Source organism: Thunnus thynnus, chromosome 12 (assembly GCF_963924715.1).
Source record: "Thunnus thynnus chromosome 12, fThuThy2.1, whole genome shotgun sequence".
Classification (NCBI taxonomy): domain Eukaryota; kingdom Metazoa; phylum Chordata; class Actinopteri; order Scombriformes; family Scombridae; genus Thunnus; species Thunnus thynnus.
Window position 1 is genome coordinate 28,324,206 of NC_089528.1, and position 25,470 is coordinate 28,349,675.

The 25,470-nt window shown below is 39.7% G+C and overlaps 1 protein-coding gene across 13 annotated transcripts in view; it reads right to left on the reverse strand.

Annotated features, from left to right (window-relative positions):
• LOC137194624 (disco-interacting protein 2 homolog C) overlaps positions 1-25,470 on the reverse strand; it is a 240,339-nt gene that overhangs the window by 65,517 nt on the left and 149,352 nt on the right. For 12 of the 13 annotated variants that reach the window (XM_067606715.1, XM_067606704.1, XM_067606702.1 and 9 more), the window contains 3 exons: positions 22,492-22,830; positions 4,968-5,129; positions 750-869 (listed from right to left, as the gene is read on the reverse strand). In XM_067606715.1, coding sequence (XP_067462816.1) covers positions 750-869; positions 4,968-5,129; positions 22,492-22,830 — 621 coding nt within the window. The remainder of the gene's footprint in view (positions 1-749; positions 870-4,967; positions 5,130-22,491; positions 22,831-25,470) is intronic. The other variant, XM_067606706.1, reaches the window with a different exon arrangement.

Below are 25,470 nucleotides of genomic sequence, written 5' to 3' on the forward strand. Positions count from 1 at the left end.
TTTCATACATGTAGACTGACTAGGCACATGTGATTTATTTTAAAGCATCATCTGGTTGTAAACGAGTATATACATGCGATATTTGCTTTATCATGTAAATACTATTTTCATTACCAAGCTAAATAATAATTCTAGCAGCCATTTACAAAAATTACAATTTTACTGTAATGATCATATTTAAAGAGCAACATACTTCCATCTACACACTAAACAATCAATATCATGATGATAATATAGTATTTTTAACCAAATAATGTCAGGAGCAACTGTTTACTGGTATTATACTGGTGTTATACTGGTGTTGTCCTCTACTGTAACTATGTCTTTATGTCTTAGATGAACATTTATGAAAGTAGGCATGAACAATATAAAATATACTCCATGTTTTTATCATGAAAGTACTACGCTGATACATTTTAACTTCAAAATTCACCAGGCTTGAGTCTTTCTAACATTTGCAATTCATGCTTAAATCATTAATTAGCTTCTGGCTGTGCAGCTTCTGATGCTGGAAACAAAAGGAAATATTCATCAGTCAGACGCAGCTTTGTCACAGCAGACAGTAGTGAACGAAGGGATGTGGTGGATTTTCCAGCTACAAGTGTGATCTGATGGCCTCGTCACCATTTAACTACCTCCACATGATCGATAATCAATCACTAAATACAACGATGATGAAGTATGAAACAGAATATGAACCAGAAGGACTGAAATAAAAGCAAAACACTTGATGGAAACATAGTTGTTACCCTCCAGGAGCTCCTCAAAGTCATCGACAAAGAACTCTCTTAGCGGCGGCCGCTTGGGTCTCTTCAGAGTGTTGACGAGTTGCTGGATTTTGGCTGAAACTCTGCTGCTGACTGGAACACCTGCGGAGGACGAACACAAACACACACAAACACACACACTTTAACGTAGGTGCTAGACTAAAGTGCTAATTGTGCTTTCACAGGTGCACACGAGAAGCAGCCGCCGCTTTCACATTCCTTTGTCACTTTCGATACGCTGATTGCATCCCGCTGCTTCATTGCTAACACACACACAAAAAAACACTCCCCAAGTTTTAAATCAGCATTAAATTGGCACATTTCATCGGATGAGCAATCACCAGAACCGCCGCCACTGCCAAACGTGACACTCACTGATGGGAGAGAAGTGGAAACGGCATAAGAGATGAGATACAGTACGGGCACAAATTGCTCTTTAATTGAACCTAAACTCAACTGTCACAGAGTGTGGAGGTTTAAGACAAGAGAGAGAGGTGGGATGGTGACATCTAGATGTTTTGGCAATGAAGAAACAAACAAAAAAAAAGCATGAAGAAGAAGTCAGTGTGCTGTAAAATCCTGCGGGAGAATCCTGATGTAAAATTCATGGTTTCATTCAAATTTATTCATGTCTTCTGGTCAGGTTTCTTGTCAAGTCTATTGAGCAGTGGTGAAGAAATACGCATATGATTAAAAAAAAAAACAGAACTAACATGTCACATTTCCAGGATGTTTTCCTGACGTTTCAGTGCCGAACTGCTTCAACATTTGAACAGTTTAACATATCACATATTGGACTTTCTGCAAAAGCAGCAGGGCCAGAAATGAGCAAATATCAGCAGGAATCTACAGAGAGTCTACAGCCATGATAGCAGTGCTGTGAGACTGTACTTAGACACAGCCATGCTTTGAGCTAAATGCTAACATTAGCATGCTAATATGCTCCCAAGACAATGCTAACATGCTGACGTTTAGCAGGTGTAATGTTCACCATGCTCAGCATCTAACAGGGTTTAGCGTGTTAGCATGCTAACATTAACATGCTAATATGCTCACAAGACAATGCTAACATGCTGACGTTTAGCAGGTGTAATGTTCACCATACTCAGCATCTAACAGGGTTTAGCGTGTTAGCATGCTAACACTTGCATGCTAATATGCTCCCAAGACGATGCTAACATGCTGACGTTTAGCAGGTGTAATGTTCACTATGCTCAGAATCTTGGTTTAGCGTGTTAGCATGCTAACATTTGCTAAATATCAATAAACACAAAGTACAGCTGAGGCTGATGGGAATGTCCTTTAAATTTGCAGGTATTTGGTCAAAACCAAAAGTATTGGACACATTAAAACTATAACCTGATGATGGCACGAGAGGAAAAGTCAGAAAAGCATTAAAGTTATTAAAATTCATCCTGAGGGGCGACATGAATGTGTAATCTATCCAATAGTTGTTAAGATATTTCAGTCTGGACCAGGTGGACAGACACATGGCTAAAAATGCCCCTAACAGTTCATAAAATGAGACAAATTTGAAATAAAAAAAAGATTAAAGTTTCCAAAACAATTTGTTCAAACAATTAAAAAAGAGCAAACAAAAACTGATAATCACATAGGAGGCACAACACTTACTTGCTGAATCAGTAATAATAATAATAAAAAAGATTATTGGTATGACTTTTGCATTTCATAATATTTCTAGCTTTTACTCTGTTTAATGGACAAAACATTTTGGCAGTGTTCATGTGACAAACTCTACAAATGCTAATAAGCTAATAAAACTAGCTCAAAAAAGGCCTAAAATACCTCCAAACATCTGATGAAAATAAAGATTGAAAATAAGATGTAAAAACTACAAGAGTGAACAACCAGGAAACCCACTGAAGTAAAATCTGCTCCCACACAGTGACTCAGATGTTAAATCCTCAAAAGTAAAAAGACAAAAAAGTGAATGATATAATAAGCTCATCTCTGAAAATGAAAAAGTGGCTTGCAGCATTGTAAGCAAGACAAAAAAAAAAGATTTATAATTTCTGATGAAATCCTCTCAGAGCTTTGAAAGACAGCAGAAGCTTTGTTGTGTCTCTTTTAGCCAAACATCCCAATAAGCTCCCATCTGTACACTCGGGCAAGCTGCCTCTCGCTGTGAGCCGTGCTTAACATCTCCGTCCACGCCGCCATCGATCGCAGCGTTTGATGAATACTACGTTTGTCTGCTGCAGCTTCACGACCCTCCAGAAAGGGAATTATGAAACTGTGAACGAACGGGCGAACTGGCATCCCTCAGTCATCTCTGAAGACTCTACAGAAATGTCTGGATTCATCCTTTCAAATGCGAAAAAGCATTTAACTTGTTTCGATGTTACAGCAGGCTGATGTAACTCAAAGGGAGATGTCAAATTTTGGATGCTTTGCTCAGACATTAGTGGATTTCCCTGCAAAAATTACACAGCTTTCATTCATAAAAGTGATGAACATGCATCCAAAAGCAGCTTTCCCTCATCTTTCTTTCCTTTCATAACAATAAAAATATGTTTTTTAATATAGCATGCTTCATATTAATACAGTGTGAAAGATAAACAGGACGTTTGAGGACGTTTCGCTTCTCATCCAAAAGGCTTCTTCAGTTGTGACTGACTGGTGGGTCTCAGGTGTTTAACCTCTGTAGGGTCATTTAACACTTTCAGGGTCGTCGAGGTCACATGTGATTCGTCAGTCCTCCTGTCTGTCATGTGACAGTCGTTGGAGTCACATGAGTCCAGGCGTGAAAGGGTGTTAAACTGTCTGTAAAGGGAGGCGATGAAAGATGTGAAGAAGCCTTTTCAATGAGACGCAAAAGGTCGTCTTGCTATTGACCCGATGCTTTTTGATATACCGTGACCTGGATGACCAGAAATAACAAAGAACAGGGACGTTTCAATACAGATAAAATTAACAGTAATGTTACAGTAAAAGATCAAAGCATCTAGGAGAAGATATGTTTCACATGCATGTTATCACATGTCAGACCCCAGACGGGCCTGAGGCTGAACAAACACAATCCACTTTGAGAACACCTAGACCACATCAGGTACACTTGTGAATCATGGTATTGTGATACAAACACAAATGTTTCTCAGGCATTCAGTCCCCAAATCAAGAACAGGCACAAATAGTAAAATAAAAAACAAGTTAAGTTGTGTTTGGAGTTGAACTGCTTGTTTTTAGAGTCACATCTCCTGCTTTAATGTAAATAAAAAGTCAAAAAGTACTTAATTTTCGCACATAGAAGAAGATAAGAAGCCATGATGAAGATTTGAACAGAACATCAGAACATCCAAAGCCATATTTCACCTGCTGAACGCAGACGCTCAACAAATTTGTTTGACAAGTCGGGATCTTTATTGTCATTATTTATTAGACAAATTGCATTTGTATGGCTATGAATTACAGAATTTAAAGTGGGCCAAAAAGCTTTTTATGATATTAAATCTTCCCAAAAACTGCTGTTTATACTCACTGTTTACAATTCAGTGGATTAAAATCTCCATTTAATGATTCAACAGGAATCTTGCTTCAGATACTGAGAAAGTGGACTAAATCCTCTAAATCCTAAATCCTCTTTAGTTTCACTCATATTTGAATTTATCTCATAAAAAACATGAAATAAACGTCTCATATGGATTTCCCTTTTCCTGTTATTATAGGTCGATCTTCAAAACTTCATTAATAAATAAAATAATAATACAAGTTTTATTGGAGAATTAAAGAGTCTGAAATTGGTCTAAATACCTTTTAGACCGAACTTTCATGGTTTAATTATTGAATACTTGAGGTTTCAAGGTATGAAAAGGCCATTTTGAGCTGCGTTTCAACTGCAGGAACTTTCTCCAGGTATTAAGAACCTTTTGAGGAACTCAGTTCCTCTATCTGCATTTCCATTGGAGGGACCAGAGTCTAAATTAAGTTCCAGGGAGATTGTTTTACCCCCCAAAATGTCCCTGCTGAGAGGGCAGTACTTTCCAAAAGTGCAGGAACTTTGGGGGCTGGGTTTGCAGGAATGACTGTAACTGATACCTGGAACTGTTGGTGAAAACGGGGCTTTGGATGGTGATGAATGAATACAGGTTCCCGGTAAAAGCATTAGAGAGGTAATTTTGTAATTATTTCACAGAAACCCCCCCCGACTCTTTCCCCCAGTTACTCCTAACTCTGACTCACCGTCTCCGGTCTCCATCAGCTCGGCATTGCCGTACTTGGGTGTCTGTCTCTGGGCAGCGGTGCCGGCACCCGGGGCTCTCTCCACCTGGATCCCGTCGGTGGCGGTGGTGTTGGCGGTGTTGTTGGTGTAGCCGGTGACATCTGGAGGGGCAGAGTGGTTCTCTGGGATGTGAGAAAACGGGGGGGATCGAGGAGGGAAGGAAGGCCTGGTTAGTACCCCCACACCCCCACACATCCTGCTGTTAAAACATTTTTAATGGGGACTCTTACAGTCAGGACCAGTTAGATTGTGTAGATACAAAACAGAAGTTGATGTTAGTTGTTGTTAGTTTAAATAGACTTCCCACGTCATAATACATGAGGATATTAAGGATTTTAACGTATGAGTTAGTTTTAACATCAGAAAAGACGACATTTTCAGAGTTAACAAGGTTAAGAGGTCTTAAAATAGATTTTATTACTTTCTTTGAAGTGTAATAGCACAAACAAGTTCAAGTTTCTTCTTGAAGTGTAAGCAATTAAAAAAAGTCTAAAAGAAGTTGCAATTAAAGTTTAAACTTTAGTGAAAGCAATGAAAGTAGTTAAAGTGTTAATGCTGCAAGGAACTGAAATGTCAGCCAAATTCTAAGCACTGAAAACTGAGTTTGAGTTGAAAAGTCACTTAAAATGTAAACAATGAAAGCAACTGAAGTGTCAGTTGAAGTGTAAGTGTTTTAAGCAGTTGAATGAGTTGTAAATGTAAGCAATGAAAGCAACTGATGTGTGTGTTGAAGTGTAGGCACTGTTCAGTTGAAATATCAGTTAAAGTGGAAGGGCTGAAAACAGTTAACATGTCATCTGTGAGGTAAAAGTGTTGTAAGCAGTCAAAATGTCACCTAAATTGTAAGACAGTCGAGGTGTTAGTTGTAAAACTTTGGCAATAAAGGCAGTTGAAGTGTCAGTTCAAGGTGAAGTGCTGTAAGCAGCTGAAATGTCTCAATAACATCATTATTTGACACCAAACTTCTGTCTCTGCTGTGCACTTTCAGTTAGTAAAGGACAGGATCTATAAACTGTAAGTTTTAACAGTCAAATGCTTCATCCGGTCATGGTTGGTTGAAGGAGGCGTTTTGGAGTTAATCAGTAACCTCAGCTGACTGTACTCTGGTAAACATGACAAGCATGTAAAGTTTAAGACAAATCCTTTAGCAAACTTGTCTGTGTCTGTGTCTTGCTAGTAAATCAATAAATATAAGCTGAGAAGTGTCTTATGCTCAAAACTGATGCCTATCAAGTTGAATATTGGTTGAAAGTGGACTTTATATTTTAATGAGATTGTCTATGGGTGATGAAGAGAAAAGAACACAGGAGGCCAGAAGACAAAAGGACTTAAGTGAATAACCTGTCGCATCTGAAGCAACTTAAGTTTGCATATTTATACCTCGACAAGGTGAAGCAAACTGTTTTTCAGGAAAGAATATGGAAGTTTATCCCAAAATGAGACATCAAAACAACAAAAAACTCTCCTCTGTAACAGACAGGAAGTAAACCAAATTGGTTGCAAAATATTTTGCCGTTCCAGATACTGTGACATTTCTATATTCCAAACACTTTCAATAAATGCGACATTTAGATATTTCCTGTTGAACAATGGACTAGAAAGATGCAGATGAAACACTACACAAGAAAATTAAAACCTGTATATTGGATAATCTGACAGAAACTTTTAGGAAAACGATGTTTGGGCTACGGTGATGTGTGACGAGCCACCAGAACTAGCAAAACAACTCCTTGAAGAATCCTGCAGTCGGTTCCTTCACTGATCACCGTTCCTCCATAAACCTCTCTTCTCAAACAACCCAGAACCACCTGCTGTGACGGCTGCCTTTCTCTGAAGAAATAATGACTCCATTCCCCTCAACACCCACACCTTAACATCCGTTTTTTTTAGGTTGTTTCTCCCCTGATTTCGTCCTACATTTAGACTGCGTTTCAACCTATCTGGTGCGCCTGATGTTTCTAAGCTCCCACCATGCCTCAAATTCTTCACATTTTACCTCTTTCATGAGGCTCGGCTGCTGTTCAACAACATCAAACAGTGTTTACTGCTCCGCCTGGGGGATTCTTTACTTTGAGTGGTCGGAGCGTGAAATGATGCGTGGAGAAAGATGTGTGGTGAATCTAAATAGGGATATGTGTAGGTACAGAGATTCAAGATTCAATAATTTATTGCCACATCAACTTTACAGTCAGTTTGGAATTGGTTTCGGTGCGCTCGGAGATCACAACAGTAAACATGTAACCACAAAATATCAGCAACACCATGTTGCCATAGCACGGCGCCATCTTGGGAGCCCGCTGTGTCATTTAGTGTCTCTTTGCATTCAGTCAGAGTTCTCAATTCAATTTAACTCAGTTGGACTTTATACCTATGAGGGCTGCACACTCTGCTCTTCCTGCATTATGCATGTCATTATGCGTTGGGTTACTGCTGTTTTTACATCGTTAGTATGTCGAGATTGATCGTATTTTCAGGGTTACAAGGCTCTCTATGGAGAAACTTTGGCTTTTAGGATCATCCATTACTATGGATGTTTGGGAAATCCTTGCCAATTGCTACTTAATGGATCCTTCTGAGGTCAGAGGTCAGGGCCCAGATGTAGAACAGCAATCCTGGAGCTCATAAACATTAGTGCTGCCTTCAAATGGAAAATGGTTTTATTTAGCATGGACATGGAAAGTCCTGTAGACCAGTGGTTCCCAAACTCCTCCTCACTGGTTTTAACTGGTTCAACCAAAGACTGATTTATGTCAATGGTTTATTTGATTATTTTTAGATGTAAAACTGTCCAGTAATGCACAAGAAAAAAGTAAAGATGAGAGAAAAGTCTGAAAAATAAACATTATTTGATGCAACAGAAATCAATTTTTTTCTGCTTTTCTATCCAGTTAAATATCTCATGACACTTTGTGGGGATCCCAACCCCCAGGTTGGGAACCGTTGCTGTAGACGATATGCTTGACATCTACGAGGTCTAAATCCAGAGAACTGTATTGATACTGTAAGTGTCTGACAAGAAAAATAGAAATTTCCTTGTTGCTTTATCAAAAATGTTGCATCATTTTGCTTTTGTTGCATTTCAACATCTTCTTTCAGAAACAGAAAAGAGCAGCAGATGTGAACGTCAACTCGAAACCATTGAAATATTTGCCCTTACATAACTGCCAAACCCACATCAGTGGTTTGTCAATGATTTTGTCAACAATCCAATAAGAAGGCTTGATAATAAACCATCAAAGATAAAATACAGAAAAGCTAATCAAAGACAAGTTGAAGCTCATTACATTAGTTTAGCTTAATTTTTATTTCTGTGTCATGCCAAACATCTGATCCATCCCACTTGGGATTTAAAGGTACCACTAATTATAACATGCATTTTCCAGTAAAACATATAGAAAAGCATGTGGAAAAAGAAAAAACTATGTGTAAATATGTGTAAATTCACGTATAAGTAAAAGGAAAAGTATGAGGTAATTAGGACCTTGAAGCAAACATCATCATAACAGGAGAAACAAGTCAAGACATTTACAGCAAAGATGCAACCAATTCATTGAGGTCCTGAAAAGGCTCCTTTAAGACATACAAATATTTCTCTTGACAAAGCAGCACGGAGGATTCACGCCGCTTCTAAAAACACCCTCAGAGAAACGGACGCTGAGCGAGGTCTCCACTTTAGAAGATTTAAACCAAAACCCTCGTCTGTACGCTCCCTTATACCCCTCTCGACTTCTCACACGGAGCTCTGCTGCTTCAGTCAAGGACCAGAAGATAAAGGAGATAAACTACTTCAGCCCTCCGCAATTCACAGCGAGAAAGTTCCCAGAGTGAAAAGGCAGAAAAACCAATTTACAGCTAAACGGTTTCATTCCTGTATAGAAAGAAACCACTAACATCAGGTTATTATGAATCCATTGGTGATTAATTCTTTAAAAAACACAACTATTTGATAAGCACAAGTTTTAAAATGACTCAAACTGATACAGAAGTAACCTCATTACAATATTTATGTGCTTTTTTCAAATAGTAATAGCACCTTCAATTAATTTAATTTTCTTTGCTGATGGATATTTTCATATTTTGATAGGTGTTCATGAAAGGAGGTAAACTGAACTTATGGAGTCACAACAGTTACAAGACAAGTCACTATTAACCATCAGGCCGTCCCTCTGCTAGTTATTGTGAAACTATCCTTTGGAACGACTGACTTTTTGAAATCCAGGGATTCTTTTCTGTGTCTGTATTTTTTGTCTCTTTGGTGCTCGGTGCACACTGCTGTCTTGCTTCACTCCCCACAAAAAAAATCACACCTTTCTCTTTGGATTTTCTGTAAATAACCTTTCAATTCTGCAGGTGTCCCTGTTCAGCTGCCTTCACTACAGAGATCTTTTTCTTCTTCTTCTGTTTATTCCCCCCAGAAAAAGGGAGGCATGAGGGAACTGCCAGACACCGAACAATTAGAACAGCACATAAAAACCCGGCACTGATGTCAAGAACTGGATGTCCAATTCAAGTTTTCTGGTAGTATTTATTTATTTATTCATGAGAATATAAGGAGTATATTAAGATTTTTTTTGTTTTGTCATATGAGACTATTAATATAAAGGTGTATGGGTGCATATACTGTATATATAATCAAAGTGTATTAAAGGGGATCAATAAAGTTTAATTTAAGCCAGTATTGTAACTAAAATAACAAGAAGAGATGGTGATACTGAAACTCATTCATACTTTCATTTCTCACTCTGAATTATTTAATTATTATGTCTTGGTGGTCACAAAATGTTCGTACAGGCAGAACTGAACTGAATTAAACATGTTGTTGTTCAGCGCTGAAAGGGATCAAAAAAACACAAAGTGCCGTTGCCACAACAAAGATGTATTTTTGCTCTTATCTCTCAGTCTCTCTCTCTCTCTCTCCTCTTACTTGATATTTCATCATCGCTCTGGCAGTCAGAGTGCCTGTATTAACACTTTAGGATTACTGTAAATATGTCTAACTTTATATATTATTTCATTAATGCATTCAATCTTTATTTAGCACACTAGGGAAGAACAATATGAGGCACCTTTTACAAGTGTGTCGTGTTCATATAATAGAAACTACGACTGTGTTTTTTGAGTTATAAGATTTAAACTAATCTTTTGAATATAGTAACATAATCTAACTTATCATCTAAGTTCTGTAACTTCATTTATTCCTTTTGCACTGTTTCATGTTTTGTATTGACTCTATTTTTGTTCTGCAGCTGTATGACATAGCATTTTTTTTGTTGTTGTTGTTGCTACATGGAACATACTAACTAGCTTTGCGACGCGCAGAGATGCTTTAGGAAAAGTTGGTTCACTTCCATTCATGCTTGTCAGTAAAGCTTACCAAAAATTGAACAGAACATGACATGAAAGTGTGAGAGAGAATCCAGAGTGAGAGAGCAAGAGATACAGCCAGAGAAAAAAAAAAAAGAGAGAGAGAGAGCGAGATGATTCCCTACAAAAGCACCGAGCCAAAGCCAGCGAGACCAAACAGAATACTTTATCCAGACATGGACTGCATATCAATACTGCAGCACACAGAGCAGGCATGCTAATCACTGTAGCACACCGTACACTCTGTCTGTGCAACATCTGGGCTGTCTGTTTGAGCTACACTGAACTAGGCGTGCACTCCCTGAAGTCACGTGTTGTTTATCTGTCTGGGAATGTGTGTGTGTGTGTGTGTGTGTGTGTGTTTGTGTGTACATGTGTGAGCCTCCAGTGACCTCATCTGAATGTATTTATGATGATGTGTGACAGGGAGGAATATCAGCTCTGGCTGAGGAGGATGATGATGAATGCCTCCTTCGCTGCTGGAATACCAATCAGGCCGATCGAGGGAGCTGATTCAGGGGACGGGACACATCCGTCCGTCCCCCCCCCACCCAATGGGTTAAGGTGTTGGGTGTGAGAGTGATAGGGTTGTGGCCTGCTGGGTGGAGATGTTGTGGTTGAAAGGTCACATGTTCAAGCCCCGAAACCGCAAATATCTCCATCTACTGTCAGGAATCTTCACCTCAGCCAATCAAGAGATGATTAATGTTTCAAGACAAGTGATGTCTTCCAATCGTGAGGATGATGACCTTCTTATCCAGGAAAATTAAAGAATCGGTTGCTTATTTAAAAGATATATTAGGTTTATATTTAGTAGTAAAGTAGGACGTAGCGTGACATTGTTATAGCATCATATAAGTTGCAGACAGATGTGGTTTCTTTTAACCATGAAGGCAATCTTCTCCTAACTTTAGGAGTTTTTAGGGTGCTTGTGCAGTTTTTCATTCGCCAAATTAAGGGTCTCAGGATAGAGGATGTCCCAACATTTGAAATCGCCTTGACCGGCATAGATTCGGTACATTTAGGCTGGTGTGAGCACTGACGTTCGAACTTCGGTGCAGATCGAACAACCACACAGAGAGACAGCTTGAAAAAGCAAGACATCGTCTCAGTTGTTTGTAGTTCAAACTCAAAGCAGACAAACCACAGGATTGTGACAGAGCTGGTATGTGACATTATTATGATTTTAAAAGCCGGTAATCTTGTTAAGGAAATGTCTTTTCAGCATGTGAATACTGGGATTTTCCCTTATAAATCAGAAAGTGAAAAGGTTAAAATACCAGTGTGTTGTACTTGTGTCCTGTATTTTAGAAGTTCCTCATTAAAAAGTAACTTTTGGCTTTGAAAAGTCAGCATGACTTATGGTCTGTCATGGGTCTTTTTTCCCCCTATAATGTCCATGTAGCGCTGGTGATGCAGGAAGAAATTCATCAAAACTGTCAAATGTAATGAATGGATGTAGACCACTTGTCATTACAGGTGTGAAATCAACCTGAGTTGCTTAAACTCAACCAGAGTGATGAGTAATTTCTTCTTTCTTTCTTCTTTAAGACACTTGGGAGCAGAAAATATGTCAAAATTGCGAACCCAACATTAACATATGTTGAACTTGTTAGCAAACAGTTGCTTATTTCTACATCCAGCAGCTACAGAACAACATTATCAATCATTTGGAGTCGTGTTTCTGTCCACCTGGTGAATGTAAGTCCAATATTCACCCTCTTTCAGCTCTGTTTTTGCTCTCTACCAACTCCTGAGGGAAATATCTGGCTCTTCAGCTGCTAAATGCTCCACTATGTTCACCAGTGATGGACCTACAGAGAATTATCAGCGACTCTGCAGCTCCCCTCGGCTTTAGAAAGCTTTATAACAAGTTTCAGCTCATTGTTTAGCTGTCTTGCTGCAACTTTACTGTTTTGGTTCACTCTCAGAGCTCTGATAGGGTTGTTTTCAGCCACAGCAGCCAGCTGTTTTCAGAGAAAAAGCTGTAAAAAGCCACTGTACACTACCTGCTCAGCATCAAACGGCAAACAGACACAGTTAGCTGTAGACTAGCTGGTGAACATAGTGGAGCATTTAGCAGCTAAAGAGCCAGATATTTCCCTCAGGAGTTGGTAGAGAGTAAAAACAGATCTGAAAGAGAGTGAATATTGGATTTACATTCACCAGGTGGACAGAAACACGACTCCAGATGAATGATAATGTTGCTCCATAACTGCTGGATGTGGAAATACGCAACTAATTTGCTAATAAGTTCAACATATCAACTTAATAGGTGATGATGTGTCAGTGTTGTGTTCATAACTTGTTTCCACTGCCCTCAATGGGCCAAAAAAATAAAATAGTTCATATCAGTTTTAATATTTGGACTTTGCCTTGTGCTTCTTTTGTAGCTCATGAGAAAAAAAGCAGGATTTATAAAACTACTACAAGTCAAGATGCACCGTTCATGTGTTCATGTAGGATAAATAACTGAATCTATTTCCCATCTCATTCACGATGGACTTGCAACTAAACCCTTCTCTCACATCAGCATTAAAAGACACCTGATGAATAGCATCCAAAAAGCCTTCTGTTGCTCCCAAACTGCTGAACTGTTATTCCTCAGAGACCACAGACTATTCCCCTGGCAGATATACAGCACTGACAGGGAGTCTAAGCCACAGCACAATCCCAGCGGGCCTCATCCAGACGGCAGCCTTAATTACATTGAATATGGGAACGCTTCCAGTCTGGTGTTAATGGATTCGGGGGTATTTTTTTTTTTTTTTTTTTTTCCTGACAGTGATGAATGGTTGATTAAAAGTCTGTTCTTAAACCTTTTCTTCAAGTGAATGCTCATTGTCGCCACCGGTATGGATCACTTTGTTTTCTCAAGCAATTTGAGAGAAACGGGGGGAGCCACTTCAATAAATGAGCTGCTGCCTTTTCACATGCCAAGCGTCGAGTTGTGCCAAGCATCAAGCTGGCTGATGGAGTCTCCAGGTTGTACGTCTTAAAATGTAGAAGGAATATTACTTGATGAGCCTGTATTATTCGAGCTGAAGCATGGTTATTAAATAGGAACCTTTCTTAGCCAGACAAACGCAAGGCTTTACATTCTTTGATACAGCATTTGTGATTTCAGGTAGCAGATCTTAAGAATATAGCATAAAATTAGAGACTAACACAAAGAGGAAGCAGGCAAACAGCCTACATTCCACCACCATCTGCTTTCTGGCCTAGATGAAAAGCCGTTTTCAAAGCAGATTGCCTCTGGCTGAGCAAACAACTTAAAAAACATGCTGCATAATTAGCCAAATCAATAAACAACGCCAAAACAGAGTAACCTTGAAAAGAGGGAGGACTAGTCATACAAGCTGCTATCTAGCCCCTTTAAAAGCATTGTTGATTTGCCTCATCAACAATTCCCACTCTAAAAAGCTGTAAGCACCAGCTTTTTTTTTTTTTACAATCCAGACAAATACATTGTTTTCATGCAACCACAACAGCAGTCAATGCTGCTCCTAGCGAGGTTAGCATTGAAATTATACTTTCTGAGCTTTCACAACAAGGCTAAGCACAAAATTTAATTAGCGGGGAGAAATCAACGAGGGGCACAAGTTGAACAGCAAGCATATGACGGAAGACAAGGGAGGAAAGATTCACTGAAAAATGATGAGGGGAAAAATACAACATCCGTGCCTTGCGCCAAGGGATGGCAGGAGACTGACCCTGCTTCTCAGCTCTCAGCCAGCCATGCTCCGATCTCGACTTACCGGAGCGCCGTGGCCCAGAGCTTCCATTCTCTACCATACCAGCTGGCAATGCCTTCCTCCTCCTCCTCCTCAAGGAGAGGTGGCTTAAAATGCCTGCATGTGAGGAACAAGAGGGGAGGGGGAATCTTGAAAAATGGTGTCAAGTCGTGTGTCAATCAGGAATCTCAATTAAAGGATAGGTTCACAATCTTTCAAGTCTTTCAAGTCACTTTGTGCAAAAATGCATTTAAAAGTTGATCTGAAGCTTCTATGAGGCTTCAGCAGTCTGAGTTGTTGTATCAAGTGGACATCTGCCATATTTACAGTCTTTTTAGCATCAAATTCCCTCTTTGTGTTTCCTCGGACAGTGTTTCCCTGTTGAGCTGCGGTGGAAGTATAGTAACAAAAAGAGGAACTTCGGCACTAAAAAGACTGTAACGTTGAAAGATATCTACTTCATTTGACTCATTGGGACGGCTAAAGGTTCATATTAGCTTCAGATAAACGTTTAAAAACATTTTTCATTTGGGCACCTGACTGTTGTCGTTGAAAGACTTGAAAAATTGTGAACCCTGTCTGGTTAGATGCCGGAGTCTTTTCTCTTACCACCAGGGGTTAAATTGGGCCGAGGCTGAGACCCAGACAGCCCCGGCACATAGGCCTTCGCTCTTCTATGTCATCAAGGGATGGTTAACTTCACACATCTTCACCAATGCATATATTTTTACACTTTTCTCAGTCTTAATAACTCAAACAATGACTAAAACACATTTTCTTTGTAGCTGTAGGAACCATAGGCCCAAATGAGTTGATGTAAGAACTTGCGAACATCAGAACTTTCACTGAGTTTCCCTTTTTTCTGTCAACAGGTTTCCTTAAAATCTACGTAGCGGATCAGCCAGACCTCAGTCACTTGTCAGTCAGTCAGACAACACTGATGGCAGAGTGATAGGTGGATGGCAAGGTAGGGAGAAAAATAGGTCAGAAACTGGCCAAAACCCATTTGTCGCAGTGTCGCTCGATGCGGAAAAGGAGTTTGACCACATCAAGTGGCAATATACGAAAATATGTCCCAAATTCAACAACTTTGTAAAATTACTCTATAGACACCCTACAGCACAAATATAAACCAATAAGGAGATGTCAGCCAGATTTGTTCTATCATGCAGCACTAGACAGGGCTGCTGCCATTGAAGTGTTGGCGACAGCTATATGGTCTAAACTGGCCGTTCATGGCATACAAATTGGTGACCGTGTCTACACATTGTCTCTTTATGCAGATGATATACTGGCCTACCTCTCAAATCCAGATGAATCTATCCCAGCTCTGATGGATACACTAATGGAATATGGTAAAATTTCAGGCTACAAGATTAATGTAAACAAAAGTAAGTCATCCCTCTTAATGTCAGAGCTAATGTTCAACCTCCTGGTGCCATGCTTCAGTGGAGCGCTAATCACATCATCTAATAATAGATTTAGGACTAAATTCCAAATGACGTGGAAAATACATTCTCTCTTAACAACACACCATTACTTAAAAAGACAAAAGAGGATTGTAAGAGGTGGAATAACTTACCTTTGTCTTTAATTGGGCGACTTAACTGCATAAAAATAAATATATTGGCAAAATACTGGTATCTTTTCCAAATGCTACCAATTCCAGCCCCTAAACTATTTTTCAAACAACTCAACTCTTGTCTCACACAGTTTATATGGAGAAACAAACCACACAGGATGAAACTGACAGTACTGCAAAGCCCTCTTGCAAAAGGTGGACTTAAAGTCCCTGATTTTGAGTATTTCTACCCGGCAGTATGGACATGGCAAGCAGAGCAAGCCCACCCACCTATTCGGAAACAGCATCGCCTTAATAAGTTGAAATTGGAATCAGTACCATACATCAGCTCTTTAAATTCTCTCCTGGTTGTAACAACAAACCCAATCATTGTCCGTACATAAAAGATTTGGCAACAAGATCAGAAGGAAACAGATTGTATTCAATTTATTTACGGCAAATCCCCTTTTCACATAAATCCCTCCTTACCTAAAGCCCTTACAAAACTATGATTTACAAAAGGTAGCAAAACTTTAGGGAATCTGTTTAAAGATGGAGCTCTTCAGACCTTCGAAGACCTCTCCTCTCAGTACGGGCTACCCTGTCACTACCACTACCCTACCACTTTTTCAAAAACCTCCAGGTCAGGCACTTTATCATCTTGGAACAAGATGGCCATCTACAATCATTAGAAGAGTCGCCTCTAGATAAACGTGTGCGTGACAAACAGGGAGTACAAGGGTTCATATCTTATACTTACTCAGGATTTTTTCAAATCATAGGGTGGGAAGTGTAATTTCAAAGAAGTGGAATGGGAAACACTGTGTATTGGTAGTCTATAGGTATTTCTTTTTTAACAAAAGACATAAAATTACACAATAAAATCTCATTCATAAAATATATATACCCCTGACATGCTGCACATAATAAAGCAACAGTATTCCCAGTTCTGCCCGAGAGGTAAAACTGGAACAGGAACACCAATATATATGTCTAAATATTGGACCTCTATACTCAATATGGCATCACAGGAATAACCGTCCCTACAGAACCAAGAGTAACCCTACTGGGCGACACATCTATGATAAAAGTCAATAAAAACAAACTCAAATTTATTAGAATTGCCTTTATAACAGCCAACAAATGTATAGCCATGCAATAGAAAGATGAACATCCACCTACATCTAGTATACCAAATGGAAAGATAATATATAACCTGAAGGGAAAGTCTGGAGAGTTTAAAAAGTTTTGGGTTGTTTCCTAACATTTCTGCAGACAGTGTCCACAACATAGTTCTCCTTTTATATTCAAATAAGAACTGAATCTAAATGTAATGTGTGAGTCAGACATGTTTGTTTTATAGTTGATGTTGTTTTTTTTTATCCCGCTCTTTCAACTAAATTGATACACAAGGGCTGTTATTTATTCCCTCTCTGCAACTATCTTGTTTTATGTTGTTATTATTATTTTTTTTAATATTCTGTACTGTTTTTGTTTATTCCTTTTTCTTTGAATAGGTACGTATTCTGAAGACGTTACTGGTCGGACCTGAAGGAATGGATGGGTGGGAGGGGCGGATGTGTCTGGGTAATGGGGGCTATGGGGGGTGGGTGGTGGTTGTGGGCTGATCTGGCTTCTATGTGATTATATTTTTGTACACTGTTGAATTATTCATCTCAAAGGCTGTTATGTTGCAAAACGAATAAAGAAAATGTTGGAAAAAAAAAAAAAGCACCCGATGTCTCTAAAAGGTTTTCAATAATCACACAGAACAGCGTAAACAAGCACTTAGCGCTGTTATCTGAAACAAAATAGGTACCCACAAAAACAGCGTGCTCTATTGAACCTAAACCCAGTCAAACGTCTACCACAAAAACCAGATCGTCTCCAGTGATCCTGTTACAGGGATCTGCAACCTGGAGGAAAATGTGAAGGGATGAAAGGAGTGAGGACAAATTGGGGAGATACGGGGAAAACAAAAAGTTATCTACACAAGCAGGCAGAGCTACTCTGATAAGAGTTGAATGAGAAACGAGAGTGTACTGAAAACAGTCTCCCTCAAGTATTTACACACACACACACATACGATGAAAACACCAGAGACCTGGACTGCTTTGGCCTTGAACGAGGAAATGAGAAACAGAGCTGTAACCCACAAGTGTGCACACCGCTGAGGATTTCTACTGTGATAAACATGAACTCAGTAAAACAAAGAAAGAAAGAAGAAAAAAAAAAGGCTCAATGAAACTTTACACCAACTGAAAAATGTACAACAACATGATGTCTTATTATGGAAATTTGTAACTGTCAAAGGTTTGAAAAATGAAAAATATGATATTTCTTTGAAAAATAAACTAAAACCAACCAAACCAAAAGGCTGCCGAAGACACATGGACAAGAGATTGAATGAAGACCAAAAGCAGACAACATTATTGACTGTGAACACCAAACTAAAACCAGCATTAAGCAGGAAGAGGTCAAAGGTCATTGACCAGGAGTCAGTGAAAAGCTAAAGGAAGATCAATCACATACGACACAAAAGAGCATCTTTAAAGAAAGAGAGCAACCACCTGTTATCATGTGATCAAAGTTACACACTTATGCCGAGTTCAAACCTTCTCTGAGAAGGTCGCGGTGTCAGATTAGGCGATCAGATCGTCAAAAATCCTTGCCGTGACTTGGCTTAAAGACATGGAAGACGAGACGCTGGACCTGAATCACAGTTTGTGTTACCTCCCGAGAAAAACGTCAGGATTAGTCGTCTTAGCGAGTCCCCCGAAATGAAATATGTGTTCGTTCAAGTGACGAAAGCCTTCTAGCGGCCGTAGTAATTATGATGGCAGCAAAGGAGGAAATTATTATAGAGTGATGAAGTCTGCGTAGGGAGGAGGCAAAAAAATATCTGACTATATTATATTAAAGGCCTTTATTTAGTCAAGCATATTGATTAAAACAGCTTATTGCTTAATATTGGTCTTGCTTGATATTAGATTGATAATCCGACGGTTATTGGTTCACTGAAGTTAAATAAATCAATGAACACTCAGTATTAATCTGGGTCACAAGTTGTTAAAGTTCGTGATAGAAGGCAAAAAAATTTCTCCACACCATAAAATGATCAATTGTCACGTACGGCGCTAATTTCAGTTCCTGACGCCACACGTCTGTCAGGTCGACCATTATGGGTCTGATACCATGTAGTCTGAATGCAGCATTAGGTCACATAATAACTCCTGAGCCTGATGAAGACCGTGAGATGCAGTTGAAAGCTACAAAAGTTTCCAAAGGTCAAGGTTTCAGGTTCTTTATTGCTATTTATATTTGCTAATTAAGGAGAGACAGTGAAGTTAATTGATTTAAATGATGTTTTATTTTTATTTATACACCAAAACTGAAACAGACCGTTTGTGCAAGTACTTTTCCTGCATTGTTTTTACTACTTCAAGATGAAAATGGGTGGATTTCTCCTCAAATTCCAAAATGAAAGGAACTGCTTTTAACTTTTTTACTTATGATTTAGTTCTTCTGAGTTCATTAGGCCTATAATATCTAAAATACAACTTCTCTAAAACATGTTTTCTAACAGTAATCTTCACCATCTTTCTCTGTTCATTCTCTGAACCAGACTGAGTGCTGCCTCTACGGAGGCACACATGTTTTTAATAGCTGCTCCCTTGGAAACGCATTTCTGACTTTGCTAATTTGAGACTGCAGGGAACAGTGACACAGGAAATCAGTGAAAATGGGCAGAAACAAACAAACTGGTGTACCGACGGCGTGCACAGAACCTTTCCTGTCACATCTGAGCGATGACGGAGCTGGACGCTGGCTGGGAGGAGCTAGCGGGGGCTCTCTCTCTCTCTCTCTCTCTCTCTCTCTCTGTGTCTGTCCATGCATTATCTTCAGAGCTGGATACCAGCATTGCCAGCATGAAAACAAACCTGACGCCATTAGAGCGTTTAGTCACAACGTTACATCAGCAAACAGTAGGGAAAAAAAACACAAACAGGATTCTGCGAAAGCAGCACGCCGGTTTTTCACTTTTATCCCAGATGCCTTACAGTGTTTATGCTCTGAACATAGGTTGAACCAGTTGAAAAGGAACTTCCACCCTGCTGTAGTGTCGGTATCGTATCCTGCCCTTTCAGCTACGCTCCAGAATAATGTGTAGTATGGTTAGAAATGCACAATATGTCCTTCGGATGGAGCGTTTTAATGTTTTTTTGAGAATCCTCCAGGCTACAAACATAGTTTAAAATGGAACAAATGTCTGCTGCCTTCAGTGTCACAGTTTGTCTACTTGTGAGCTTATTTTTTCTGTGGGTGAATGAAAAATGTCTGATTATTGCGAATGTTTTCATTTTTGCTTCACCTTGATTAATCTCATTTCAGAGGTTTTACTATTTCTCTTTTCTTGGTATTGAAAGGTTGCTACTGGAGCTAAACATCTCTAGGTAACATCAAAATGAAATATCTCTCTCCAGAAATGTTTTCATTTCTACTGTATGACACTTCTATTACATGTTGATCAGTGTAAATACACACTATTCAGGGAAAATGATGACGGAGATGTAACTCCTAATATAGTGAATTGGATGTTTTTTAGTAAAAGAAAAGTAGTGAGTGTTCCTCTGTTGTTTGAATTGTTAAATAAAATGTTTAAAAATACATTGGATTGTCTGCTTAACATGCTGAAAACAAGTCTGTTTTCACATGAAATGTTTTGGTTTTCACAGGACAAAATAAATCTTAAATATCAATTCTCTGGCATTTTTATTCAAAAAAGTATATTCCAAGCTTCAAGTACTCAACGGGGGTCTGAGAAAATTGCAATGATTCAACAAAAGAACATCATGATGGACGTTCGTCTGATTCATCACTTCTGCGGCCTGCAGACCAATAAACAAACAAATGCTTCCACAAAACCCTCTCGAACTATCATCAGCAAACATCGGCAAAAGAGAGAAAACTGGATGATAGTTGAATGACAGCAGGACAGATCACAAACACAAACCAGAGTGAAAACAGGAAGCAGATTTACACACCGCACACGAGGATACGACCCTCACGCTAAACACACTTTACCACCAAACCTCCACAGTTCACACTATTAAACTTCAAAGAACGTTAAAGCCTCCTGCCTGCTCACTATATACTGAACCCGTCACACAGACACCTCCCACCCAAACACACACTTTCACAAGAGACCTCTCAACAACCAACTCAGTTTACCTACAACTAGGAATGAACCTTAAGATGAAGAAGTTTTATTTTAAGACCGAATCAGCTTTGAAGTTCAGCTGCAGTTTTTGGCTTTGGTCAATCTCAAACTGGGACCTCCATGGTGTCTTAATAGGATTGTAGGTCTTCCGTAAAATATGGAATAGTTTAAGTAAACTGAAATATGTCAGTTTTACTCAAAAGTCACCAAACGTTACTCTTCTCAGATGCTACAAAATATTTATCAGTTTTGGGGTCTTTACCCAACTTTGGAGTCCGTATTATTAGGCAATCTGATATTATTCTGTTACTAAGTGTCTCTTTTAAATCTCTTAAATTCATTGAAATAATTTATGCGAATGTGTCTGATTCTTTTGTTATAAATTCACAGATACTTGTTTTGTGCCACAAATAAACTGTCCATGCGAAGCCTTTTAGGATCAAAGATGGAGGGAGCTTGAAAGCAGTATCAGGGTGATTTATATCACTTATAATGTAACCATCATGCACTAGTTGTTGCATTTTCTGAGAGTCCACTTAGGCCTTTTTACCCCAATGACACACATCGTTGACCTGTTTGACTCCTCCCTTTCCTGTTTGTCAGTTTTATGGGTTTCTATGCAGTCCAACAGCAGAAAAGATATCCTTAAACATCTAACAATCAACACGTTACTTGTGCTCACTGACACAATCAGCAGCCACCATTCTTTCCTCCAAAGACACGCCTGAACTTTGCTAAAGGGTGTCGAGGTCTTTCTTAAAGGTGTCTGGGTTTTGCTGTGGCTAAGGACCTTTAGAGTTTGCTAAGGGTGTCTGGAGTGTCTAGAAGTATCTCCAGATTTGGCTAAGGGTCTGGTCTTTTCTGAGGGTGTCTGTATTTTTAATAAAAGGTGTCTGCATTCGGTTAAGGGAGTCTGGACTTTGCTTGTAGCGTCTAGATTTGGCCAAGTGTGTCAGGAGTTGGCTAAGTGTGTCTGTACTTGGCTTGGAGTCTCTTGGCCTTTTTGTAATTTGTTGAAGGTGTTTGTATTTGGCTAAAGGTATCTAGTTTTGTCTAAGTGTGTCTGGCCTTTGTTAAAGATGTCTGGATGTGACTAAGGACCTCAGTATCTTGTTTAAGTTATCTGGAGTTTGCTAAAGGTGTCTGGATTTCGCTAAGTGTGTTTGGAGTTGGTTTAAGGTGTCAAGAATTTGCTAACGATGTCTAGGTTTGGCTCGGAGTCTCTAGTATTTGCAAAAGGAGTAAGTACTTCACTCGAGGTGTTTGTATTTTATTAAGATTATCTGAATATTGCTTAGAGAGTCTAGATTTGGCTGAGTGTGTCTCAATCTCTCAATCTTCGGGTCTGGATTTTGCTCAATAAGTAAGTTGTCTTTGCTTAAATTGTCTGGATTTTGCCAAAGATCTAGATCTAGATTTTTGTCTCTGGACTTGGTTAAGGGTCTCCGTTTTTGCTAAAAGCTTCTGTATTTTTTGTTTTCAGATGTTCGTATTTGTCTAAGGATCTCTGTCCTTTGCTAAGGGTGTCTACATGTGTCTTAAATTATCTGGTCAAAGGTTGGATTAGCTTTAGCATTAGTAGCATCCAGACCGTCACGTCTTACCTGTCTTGCGGTGGTGGTCGTGATGGTGGTGGCGGTGGTGGTGGTGGGCAGAGATGTGGACATGTTGAGCCAGGACGTCAGCCAGCCTGCCGCCAGCCGCCCCGCTTCCCCCGCTGCGTGTGGAGGAAGAAGAGGAGGAGGCGGTGGAGGAGGTGGTGGTGGTGGTGGAGGAGGTGCCGTGGATGGCGCGGCTGATCCAGTGCTCCATGCTGATGCTCCCCTCGCGGCTGGACGAGGTCCCTCCGCCGCCTCCTCCTCCGTCTTCCTCCTCGCCGCCGCCTCCTCCCTCTTCGTCGTCGCCGTCGCCCTGACCCTCGCCCTCGGAGCCTGAGGAGGTGTCTGAGGAGAGGAGGAGATGAGATAAATAAACTAAAAAGAGCTGTAAATCAAGATTTGAGTCTTGCACATTAACAAAAGTTAAAAATGATGGAGTTTTCTGCAAGAACATAAGATTAATTAAAAACAAAGTGGAAAAAAATGATCTTTTAATTAACTTAAGTCAGGTTTCATCCAGCTCTGATAATACAGTACACAACACGCTATATTTAGAGACAGACAGATAGACAGTTTTTATGCATGTTTCAGTCTATTGTCTGCAGTCTGGAAAGGTTTCAGCTCCCATCTGTTTAAAATTGCTGCAGGGTGGGAATGGGGTAAAGTTTGTTTTTCTTTTTTCAAGGCTAAAGTATGCATGTGTGTGTGTGTGTGTGTGTGTGTGTGTGTGTGTGTGTGTGTGTGTGTGTGTGCCTGTGTGTGCATTTGCGTGCATGTGTGTGTGTGTGTGTGTGTGTGTGTGTGCCTATGTTTTGCATGTGATTTCCATAATGCCTGCGGCATTATGAGACTGTTAGTGGCAATATGAATAACAACAAAAGCTGACCCAGTTCTCACACACAGGTGCTGTGCAGTGTGTGTGTGTGTGTGTGTGTGTGTGTGTGTGTGTGTGTGTGTGTGTGTGTGTGTGTGTGTGTGTGTGTGTGTTTTTCTCACAGGGCAGTTGCGGACATAGTAAGTAAATGGTGATGTCTATGCACAAATGTATGTAACTACACATCAGGCTTACATAGCATACAGACACTCTAAGGTCTGTGATTGGTTAGCTCGTTAGCATCTCCGGTTGTGTTAACTATGTGGAATATGCAACTCAAACAACTCTTTAAACCTTCATGTGAATGTGGTTTTTTAGCCGCTTACAGGCAAAAGTGCAACAAGAAACACAACAAATAAAAAAATTCATGGACATTTTGTCTTATAAAGTCGACATGGTGACTGTGTTTGCAAACAGTTGCCTATTTAGACACCAAGAAAACACAAAGCAACATTATCATCATTCATCTGTAGTCACGTTTCTGTCCATCTGACGAATATAAGTCCAAAATTCACTCTGCTTTAAGCTCTGATTTAACTTCCACCAGGACTTTTAGAGTCTCTTTAGCTGCTAAATGCTCCACTATGTTCACCAGCTAGTAGCTAACCTTTGTCTTTGCATCGTTTGCTGCTGATCAGGTAGTGTATAGTGAGTTTAGAGCTTGTTTGCTGCCTCCTGCATCTAGAAACGACCCCCCAAAGAAAAAATTACTGTGGTTTTGTCAATAAGAACAAAACCTTTTGCATTATTTGTTGCCATTTGATCCGTTGTAAATATAAAACATTGATAGTCCAGCTTTAAATATCAACTCTTATGGTATATTAATTGTTCAAATAACCCCAAACACCTTGATCCTCTACTGAATTACCCCTAAAATAAAGCTGTTGTAACAACTGTTGTATGACTGAACAAGTGTCTCTTTATTCTGCTATATCATTACTCATGTAGTGAGTTAACATGGAGAATCATCATCCAGGTACATCACCAACAATCCTCCTTTTCATTAGTTTAAAAGTAAATTTCATATCAAAGACTGTTTCTTTATTTGGTCACTGTTTACTTTAAAAAGGTGACATTTCTTAATCGACATGGTTTACAGCTGACATTTGTGGTTTGAAATGCCATGGGACTGGATGCGGTCTCGACATGTTAACTCCCACGGTGCTTCTGCTGACATGCTCGATTGGCAAATCTGTGTCTCGTTATCAGCAAGGACCCTGCGGCTTCCACCGACGAAACATAAATAATGTCGACGAAAATAAGATGCTGCCAGGCAACCCGGTGAATCTCGTGAAACAAACAGACACAGAGAAAAAGGCAGAGAGAGAGAGAGAGAGAGAGAGAGAGATCTGGCAAGCCCCCTGACGTTGAGCAGCTCTTCATAAAGCTGAAATATATACTGTATTTAACGACGTACTGAGGAACTGAGAAAATGCAGATGTAAAAAAAAAAAAATCTGTTAAAAGCCAATAAGAGCAAATCAGAATCCTCCCTCGCTTGTCATCCCTGCACGACATGACACGCTGCTCTGCAACACGCGACGCTGCCGTCCTCACATGAACCTCTCTGGCAGACAGACAAGCTCGAGTGTGTATGTGTGAGTGTGTATATATGTGTGTGTGTGTGTGTGACTGCTTTTACTGCTCCCACAGGACATGTGCGTTATAAATCTGCAAGATAGATTTTGTGCGTTTCCGTGTGTCATGTGCAGCGAGCGTGACTCATCGCGGCTTGTTAAACCTTGCTTTGAGTAAAAATGGCAAAAAAAAAAAATACTTAGAAATCATGTGAGTTTCCTGCATGTTGTGTTCATACAGCGCCGTTGTTATACTGCTGATGCACATGTGGATGTGTGTGTTAGTGTAGGAAGGAAATGTGTTTGCCCATTTCTGAAAGATTTGCCTTTGTTGTCGTTACATGCATGTGTGTGTGTGTGCATGTGTGTGTGTGTGTGTTATATTTGTGAGCTCTATTTTTACATACTGAAGTCTAGCTACAGGGGTGGACAAACATAATAACAGAGACATGAAACGCTGTCCGACAGGGTTGAGTTTCAGTAGCCACTTATTGATTTGTGTCTGAATTGCTAAAAAAACCCCTCTGATTTGTTT